Source organism: Drosophila mojavensis, unplaced genomic scaffold (genome assembly GCF_018153725.1).
Source record: "Drosophila mojavensis isolate 15081-1352.22 unplaced genomic scaffold, ASM1815372v1 contig_136, whole genome shotgun sequence".
In the NCBI taxonomy this organism is placed as follows: domain Eukaryota; kingdom Metazoa; phylum Arthropoda; class Insecta; order Diptera; family Drosophilidae; genus Drosophila; species Drosophila mojavensis.
The window spans coordinates 13,228,703-13,238,334 of record NW_025318667.1 but is presented as its reverse complement, the minus strand read 5'-3'; the positions used below and the strand labels follow the sequence as shown (position 1 = coordinate 13,238,334).

General features: G+C 42.5%; 1 protein-coding gene across 1 annotated transcript; it reads left to right on the top strand.

Annotated features, from left to right (window-relative positions):
• Nucleotides 1-577: 577 nt before the first annotated feature.
• Nucleotides 578-8,728, top strand: LOC6583731. Its single transcript, XM_044006952.1, has 3 exons — nt 578-718; nt 5,519-5,891; nt 5,949-8,728. Exons 1-3 carry the CDS (start codon nt 599-601, stop codon nt 7,547-7,549), a joined length of 2,094 nt encoding a protein of 697 aa, XP_043862887.1. The 5' UTR covers nt 578-598; the 3' UTR covers nt 7,550-8,728.
• Nucleotides 8,729-9,632: the final 904 nt, after the last annotated feature.

Sequence of the window (9,632 nt, the reverse complement as noted above, 5' to 3'; positions counted from 1 at the left end):
AGTCAATCAGTCAAGCGGCGGCATTTCCAGCCGCGAAATTAATAGCAATAAATTGATAATTAACAGACAAAGCCTCAGCTGAAAGCGAAAATGCCAATAATCAAATAATGATGCTAGCAACAGCAACAGCAACAACAACAGCAACAACAACAGCAACACACAAACACACCGACAGCAGCAACATACACAACAGCCACATGTGAAAAGCAATCAAGTAAACACTTTCTAGTGTTTCAACAACTGTTGCCGCTGTGTCTGCTGCTGCTGCTGTTGCTGTTGCTGTTGTTGTTGCTGTTGCTTCTATATTTCTAACTGCTTGTCACATTTCATTTCATTTGCTTTCCAACAACAATATATTGCAGGCAGCGACAGCGACAACAGCCAAAAGCGCGCACATGACAGCAAAAATAACGTATTAATTGCAATTTATGCACATTAACAACAAACAACGACAACAGCAACAGCAACAGCAACAACAACAAACAGCAAACAAACAACAACAATAATAAACAACGTGCCAGCTAGCAACAACATGCAGCGACAACAGCAACACTCACAGCTACAGCAGCAGCAGCAGCAGCAACAGCCAAATAACTTAATGCAACAACAACAGCAACAACTAAAGCAACAACAACAACAAATGCGCTGCCATAGCTGTCGACAACGTCTGGGGATCAAAAAGATTTGGCTGCCGCTTATCATCTTCCTTTCACTGCAGGTGAGCAACAACAACAACAACAATAACAACAATAGCAATAACAACAATAACAAACAACATAAGCTTCTTTTCAACTGCTAAACACACACACACACACACATCATTTAAATCTATTAAAGCCAAATAACAACAACAATTTGCAATTTCGATAATTATCGATCAGCGCATCTGTGTGTAAAGTGAAAGAGATTTGCAACTTAACACGCTCTAAAGTAGCTGCAAAGATCAAAAGATAGCCATGGCTGGAGCAGCAGAGGTATCTTGTGCTTTCCACTTATCTATAATCTAGTAATCCGATTTGGATTTAGATAAAATGCCAAATGCCACTACAAGTTTTATGTACAAACAGACAATCGAGCTGATTGATCGATATATAGATATACGTAGTAGCCAGATATAGACAGCATTATGAGCTTACGAAACATAGATGTTGATCAATTATTATTATTATATATGTAATATATCCATATGTGTATATCATGTTATATATTAAGTTTTACTTAACTTTGCCTTCAAGCTCTCTCCACATCTCAGAGAAAACATATAGATAAATATTAGATATGATTAGTATTAATTCTACTTTTGCAATTTCAATGGATAATGACAATGTCTAAAACTTTATCTTCAAGAGATTTCAACTATAATTACTATAGATCTTGCTAGCTTCTAGGAGCTATATCAGCTGCATTTTAGAACCATTTCGATAACCATTTGAAATATAAAAATGATTTTAAATTTATTTATAAAAATATTTTATTATTATATGTTGTATAAGTAAAAAAAATTTATATATACTTCCATATATGTCTATATACATACATACATATATGTATATACATAATCCGACTTATCTTGCTATGAAAATGAAGCTCAAGATGATAAGCTCTCCATGATATAAAATGGAACTGTAGATAATGCATAGGATTGTACGATATGTCTATCTATAATTAGTTTTACATTCCTCATCTCTCTTGTTTAGCTCACCATTTACTACCTCACTTCTCATTGTCTACTTCTTATTAACTTCATCTATCGCACTTTTTCTAGTTCCTCATTGCTTTGAGTCTGATTCCCCAATATCTTACCTTCGCTCTCTCTTTCACATTCCTGATTTCTAATTGCCAGTTCGTCGCCCCTTATTTTTAATATTTCATTTTTTTGCCCTAATAGTTCCTCGTTCCTTGGTTTCCTTTCTGATTCATAATTCCTAATCGTTCGTCATTCTTCAGTTTATGTTGCCCACTTCCAGCACCTCATTTCTCCTCATTCCCTTCTCGGCGTTTATTTCTCGTTACTCACAATTTTCCACATTCCTCATTCTTAGTTCACAATGGTAGATTCTCATTCTTAATTCGTAGTTCTCAATTTCTCGTTTCTCATTCTTCATTTCGTGCTCCTAGTTCGACCATCGTCTTGCTTCATTTCCCGTTTCCCGTTTCTCGTTCTCTATACTTCATTCCTTATTCCTTGCGCACACAGTCTCCGTTCTCCCACTTTCCCTTCGCCCACCCTTCTCGCATTGCTCGTTTCCCATATTCCGTTCTCCCATATCGCGTTGACCATTGACCATTCCTCATTCCCCGTTCCTCATTCCCCCATTTCGTTTTCCCCACACCTCAACTCCCATGCAACATTCCCTGTGCCTCATTCCGCTCATTCCGCGCTGCCTATGACACAATTGAATCATGGACTCGAAGCTGATTTCCCTTTCCTTTGGCACGACTGCTGCCACAACAGCAACAACAACAAAGGAAAACTCTTCCTTTTCGCTTCGATTTTTGTTTTCTTCTTCCAAAAATTTCATTTTTTTTCCCAGCCTCGTTGCGTTCAACTTTGAACCATCGGCTAGATCTTGTCCAGGTTTTTGTCTGCTGCCAAAAAATAAAAAAAAATGGTAGGAAGAAAAAAGAAGACAAAAGATTTTCGCATGCTCTGGACAGAGAGAAGCTGCTGCGGCTGCTGCGGCTGCTAGCTGCAACTTTTTCACATTTACTTTCTCTCGCTCTGCCAGACTGCGATTCGAACCCGGAGCCAGACAGCAAAACTCGACATTTCAGCATTGGTCGAGGTCAAGATTAACAACAACAGCCGGCATTGGCACTGGCTCTGGCTTTGGTTCCGTCTTCAGCTCCGGCTGCCGCATCATTAGCTGTCGCATTAGCAGCAGCAGCAGCAGCAGCAGCAGCTGCTCACGACTTTGTTGTTGTTGTTGTTGTTGTTGTTATTGTCGTTGGGCATTTTGCGCATTGCCCGTCGCCAAAATGGAAAACTTGGCACACATTTCTATTAACGCAGGCGCTAGCAGCTACCCCTCGCCCCTTTTCACAGGCAACCCCGCCTGCCGGCCTCTGCCGCTGTCGCTGCCTCTGCCTCCGTCGCTGCCTCTGCGCATCGTTCTAGCGCATTGCGGAACCGGCTCACGCGCATCTCAAAATCTGTAAAAGCGAAATGTTAGTCCCTCCCCTCCTCTCTGACGCCCCCCCTGTTACACCCAGCACTGGTCTTCCTCTTTGTTATTCATAGCCATCGCCCATGGAGTGCTCCAAATCACGTCCAAGCCGCGGACTTGGCATGCAAAAATCTTCATTTTTTTCTTTGGTTTTTTGATATTTTTAGAATTTGTTTTGGGAACTCGTTTGCCAATTTATCTCAGTGTATGAGTGTGTGTGTGTGTGTGTGATTGTGTATGTGTGTGTGTCGTCTGCCGCATGGGCATCATCACTTTCTACCTTAAACAGGATTGGCACAGGATGCCACGTCGCGCTGATTATGTGACATCCCCATTGGAAGCTGTTCGCTGCGGCTGCCGCTGCCTCTTCCTCTGCCTCTGCCTCTGCGGCTGCGACTGCGATTGCTGCTGCGGCTGCAGCCGGGTGAAAGTTGTTTTGGGCCCGCGGCACAGTTTGGACCAAAGAAAATGCTTGGGTCTGGGCTGGCAGCTGGCCACATAGACTGTTTCGTCTGCCACCTGTCTATCTATCTCTATCCCTCTCTTGCTCTCTCTCGCTCTTTCTCTCTATGTCTCTGCATTAATTCACTTGACTAGCTGATAGGAGGAAAAATAATATACAAAATTTAAGCTTCAATTTGGAAAATTCTGGAAAAAACTTGGCGAAATTTTGAAGAAAATCTGAAAACTGCATTTTTTATACATTTTTGATTCAATAATTTTTTTTTAGTTAACTAATTTATGTGAAAATATCTTAAGAATATTTTATTATACTTTTTGTTATTAGAAAGGAAAATTTTTATTTAAATTTTGAAAATTCCAAATAAATGGACAACTAAAGAAAAATTGTTTATTATATTTGATGAATTGCATACAAACTTTAAATCTGAATTTGAAAAACATAAATTTAATTTTAAAAATAAAAATTATGTCAATTGAGTTTTTTAAAGAATTTAAATTTAGATTAAACAAAATTAAGAACATTTTCTAAAAATTATTCAGCTTCACTTAATAGCAATTATTTAGATTTTTTTGTGTATGTTTAAAAAGAAATTAAATTTTGAAAATTCTAAAAATTTGAAACCAATACAAAAGTTTTAAAAATCATTTTAATACGTCAAAAAAAAAAAAAAAAAAAAAAAAAAAAAAAAAAAAAAAAACAAAAAAAAATCTAAAAGAAATGTTAACCCACTTTTTATTTAATTTATTTTTAAATTTTATTAATTAAAAAAAATGTTCTGCATGTACGAGAAATTTAGTTTTAGTTTTCGAATCTTAAGATATTCATTATATATATGTTTATATTCATGGCTTAAAAAGCTTTCGAAATTGGAGACAAGTCTAAAATAATCTAACCAAAGCCAGTCATAATTCATATAATCTTAATAGAAAATAAATTCCTATGAAATTTCCTAATCAAAATTTGCTTAAACATCTTAAGACCAGCTTAAGCAAACTCAGATGCCTCTTATCATCTTATCTAAGACTTCACATAATCCCCAAGTTCAGTTGCTTAAACTCGAATCGACATGGATCTCAATAGACTTCCCGGCCTCACCCTCAGTCTGGGGCCATCATTAGTGTAAATCTAAATGATATCGTTACAATAATGCCCTATATAGTGCTACAAGAGTTGGCTGATAGTTGGCCTCGCCATTGAATGGATTCCCCAGCAGAATCTCTGACTGATCCGCGCTGAGTAATTAACGGCACTCGAACCGAGTCGGCGAAACCCAGATGCCTTACGTGCTGTGCTGTGCTGTGCTGTGCTGTGCACTGTGCTAAGGTATTTGAAAATTGCGAGCTCTGCTCATCCGGTTCCCGTTTTCTAGCCTTGACATCGTTTTTGGCCAAGACGGATTTGCCGGGCCAATTGGGTCGCTGGAGATGGCTAATAAGAAGAAAGAACAACAACAATCACAACAACAGCAACGACAGCAAAAAAAGTGAAATTTGTTACACTTGGCGCAGTTTTCTTTTGTTGCTTGCCATTGCTGTTGCTGTTGCTGTTGCTGTTGCTGTTGCTGTTGCTGTTGTTGTTGGCTTTCCTTATGCAATTGAATCGCTAGTCGCATCCGCCATTCGCCAACAACAGTTGCCAATTGGCAATTGGCATGCGACATGTGACTCTGCTCCCATTGTACTTAGTTGAAATTCTTGCCGAGACTGTGTCTATCTGTCTCCGTGTCTCTGTGTGTCTCTGTGTGTGTCTGTGTGTGTGTGTGTTTGTGTGGCAGCTCATTAAAGCAAGCAAGCAACATTGTTGCTTCTTCTTCTGCTACTGCTACTAATACTACTGCTGTTCTTCTTCTTGTGCTCTTGTGACCCATTTTCTTGTTTGTTTTGCACAGCTCGCCTTGATACGCGCGGATGAGGTCGAGGTGGTGAAGGCGATCGCTGGCGGCGGCGGCAACGATGAGCTCTCCCTTGGCCTGAACGAGCAAGACAATGAGGTGGACCAAATGGCGCTCGAATCGGAACAGGAATTGCAGCAGCAGCAGCAGCAGCAGCAACAACAGCAACAACAGCAGCAGCAGCAGCAACACCAACAACAGCAACAGCAGCAGCAACACCAGCAGCAACAGCAACAACAGCAGCAGCAGCAACAACTCCAACAACAGCAATCCGTTTCCATGCCCAAGGTGCAGGTGCATTACCCCCACAATGGTCTGCCACAGGCGCCACCTGGACTCAGCCTGAGCCTCGGCCTGGGCCCGGCCCGCAGTAAGTTGTTGTCCACATCCGCTTTGGCTCTAGCGTAAATCCCCTTTCGTCCCATAGGCAACAATCATCAGAACATCCCGATGAGCTTTGGCCAGCCCTTCGGACCGCCACCGCCGCCCGGCGCCCAGTTCTACAAGGGACCACCGCCGCCGGCACCGCAACGACCACTGGCCCTGCCCCCACCACAGCAGCAGCAGGTGCAACAGGTGCAGGTGCAGCAGGTGCCATCGCTGGCCGATCTAAGTGTGGGCGCCTCCAGCAACAATGAGATCTGGGCCTCGCCCGTCCAGGACATGCCCAAGATCGTCTCGCTGGACGTGAAGTGCGAGAAGAACGGCATGAAGGTGTTTGTCCAATTCGATAAGCCCTTCAATGGCATCGTTTTCTCGAAGGGGCACTACAGCAACATCAACTGCGTGCACCTGCCCTCCGGCCTGGGCCGCAGCTCGGCCAGCTTCGACATTGGACTGCACGAGTGCGGCACCGCCGGCAACACGGACAACTACAATCAGGGCTATGGCCACGATGCCGCCGGCAGCGCCGGTGCTGGCACCTACTTCGAGAACATCATTGTCATCCAGTACGATCCGCAGGTGCAGGAGGTGTGGGATCAGGCGCGCAAGCTGCGCTGCACCTGGCACGATCAGTACGAGAAGAGCGTGACCTTCCGCCCCTTCCCGGTGGACATGCTGGACGTGGTGCGTGCCGATTTCGCTGGCGACAATGTCGGCTGCTGGATGCAAATCCAGGTGGGCAAGGGACCGTGGGCATCCGAGGTGTCGGGACTGGTGAAGATCGGACAAACGATGACCATGGTGCTGGCCATCAAGGACGACGACTCCAAGTTCGATATGCTGGTGCGCAACTGTGTTGCCCACGACGGCAAGCGGGCGCCCATCCAGCTGGTGGATCAGCGCGGCTGTGTCACCCGTCCCAAGCTAATGTCGCGCTTCACCAAGATCAAGAACTTCGGTGCCTCCGCCTCGGTGCTGTCGTACGCTCACTTCCAGGCCTTCAAGTTTCCCGATTCGATGGAGGTGCACTTCCAGTGCACCATACAGATCTGTCGCTACCATTGCCCGGATCAGTGCAGTGCCGAGACCAATCTCCAGGATGTTCACCATCTGCAGGTGGGACCCGAGTCCCAGTACGGACCACCGCCCCAGCTGCATGGCGATGCGTATCATGTGGCCAGTGCGATCGGCAAGCGACGGGATGAGCGACGCGTCCAGCGACGTGCTCGTGCCGTGGCCGATTCCACGGAGCAAGTGGGTCTCAATCGCATCATCAAGGTGGTGTCCTCCGGCGATCTGACCTTTGCCATTGACGAACAGGCGGCTGCCGGTGCCGGCAACAACAGGAGCACCACTTTGCCCCAGACAATGGTCTTTCCGCTGCGCGAGGAGGGACTCATTTGCATGACTACGCCGGGCTTTGCCATTACGCTGATCGTGCTGCTGGGCATTCTGGTGACATCGTGCCTAATCTCCGCCGTGCTGTACGTCCGTCTGCGACCCTTCTCCAGCTTCGCGGCCAAGGAGCGCGCCGTCGCCTTCACGAATCCACAGCTGGCCGCCGGCCCACTGCCCGTCATCCACCTGCCATCGCCGCCCGAGGCACTGGCGGGCACGCTCTCCAAGAAGCGATCGCTATCATGAGCGCAACGCGTCTCTCGTATATCGCCCCATACACAAACACTCCCACGAAATACCCCAAAAGCATTTCAGATTGCACTAGTTTAGGCCATGCAACTAGCTAATTGTCTAAAGCGTTAGTTAAATAACAATAATTATATAATGCCCGTTAACTGGGCTCACGCCCGCCTCTGCCCAGATCACTCTCTCTCTCTCTCTCTCTCTCTCTCTTTCCACAACTTGCTTACTCTTTCTGCCCCTCTCTCTGTTGGTGGTCGGTCAATTGAAAAACAAAACAAAAATCAGATTTAACACAATTTAAAATATATGCTCTAGTTTAAGCCTAGGTTCTATTTTAAATCGGTGCTAAGCCAATGCTCACAGTTCAAATATTTATGCCCAGTCTGGCAACGCTCTTTCTCTCTGTCCGTCTCTTCCTCACTCTCTGTCTCTTCCTCTTACTGTACTGTCTGAGCTTGTTTCGTTTGCAGTTAACAGGAGCTGTTAAGCTCACTGTTAACTTTAACATTAGCATACTCTCTCTAGGACTATTCTTAACATTTATGCTTACAATATGCTTATACCTATATACACACACACACATACATATACATACACGTGTGTACGTGCGTGCATGCGTGCGCTTGGGTGTGTGTGTGTGTGTGTGTGTGTATTTCAATTAGTCACTAAATATTTTAAGTGCTTTAAACTTAGTCTAAGCTCCGAACTTGATTCGATTTTTTGACTCCATAGATCCGTCGATCCTTCGAACCTTGATTGCATCTTGTTAATTTAAAATATATTTATATTTATATACTTATTTATTGATTTATTTATTGATTTTATTTATTGATTTATCTATTGATTTATCGTACCATCTAGTTGTCACCCGCATCCAACACCCAATTTGTTTACGATGAGTATTTTTTTTTTTTTTTTTTTACTTTTACTTTAATTGTAGAGAAGGAAACTAAGCTAACAGAAATGTTCAGTGAATCATCAATAACAAAAAAAAATAATAATAAAAACAAATACATATTACAAATCTAATCGAATTCCTTAGATGAATAACACAATTGCCGGAGTGTACGAGCACTTACATAACCTTCATATCAAATCATATCTATTTACTTACTTACGAAATGTACGAATTACAAATACAGCTTTGCATCTATATACGAGCAAGACCAATAAACGACAATTATAAAAAAAAAACACACACACACACAAAGTCTTGGAATATTTCTTTAATTTGTTGTTTTTATATGCTCCAGTTTCAGAGATTTTTGGTCATAATATCAGCCGTAGTGTATTCAAATAAAAATGAGATCATCACTTTACGATATTTTTAGAGCGTATACAACTAAACTTGCTCTATTAAATTTATTTGTCCAGCTTCATTATCGATTTTGGTATACCCACGCCCTCTTTCTCTCTCTCATTCTCTTTTTCTTTCTCCCCCTCTCTCTGATTATCTAACTTCTGCTTCAGTCGTTCACCAGATCTTATCTCGCTCCCAAATGAAAGTTTCAAAAACATTTCAAAATATTCAAAATGAATGGAAACTTTTAAGGGCCAATAAAAATGTTGATACATACAAATCGCATTCCTCCTAGTATTTCAGGTAAGTGCCAAAGCAAACCTCTTGCTTATACTGGTTATAATCGAAACCTGCATAAACTTCACATTAAGTGGAGAGCATGTTGAGCGTGGAGAATGGGGCGAAAATTACTAAATTGCCTTAAGAGTAAGTATGCATATCTGTTTCAGCTCTATCGATGTTGGAAGATAGATAAATTGATAGATATTTAGATAAATAAATTGATAGGTAGACATATTTAACATATATGATATATGTATTGACAAATAGAAACAAAGACGAATAGATATATAGATTAATAATGCCAGATGGAAACAAGTGAAAGTGCTCAAGTCGAGACTGCTCGACTACAAGATTTCCTGAACCACTCGAAGAACTAATATTCCCATAATTTAAACTTGTTTAATGAATACACAAGAAAAAAGACAGGGAAATGGGTAGGGATTTGATGGATATTCCGATATAAGTGTTCTCATCAACGATCCACAATATTACCACGAGCTGAAA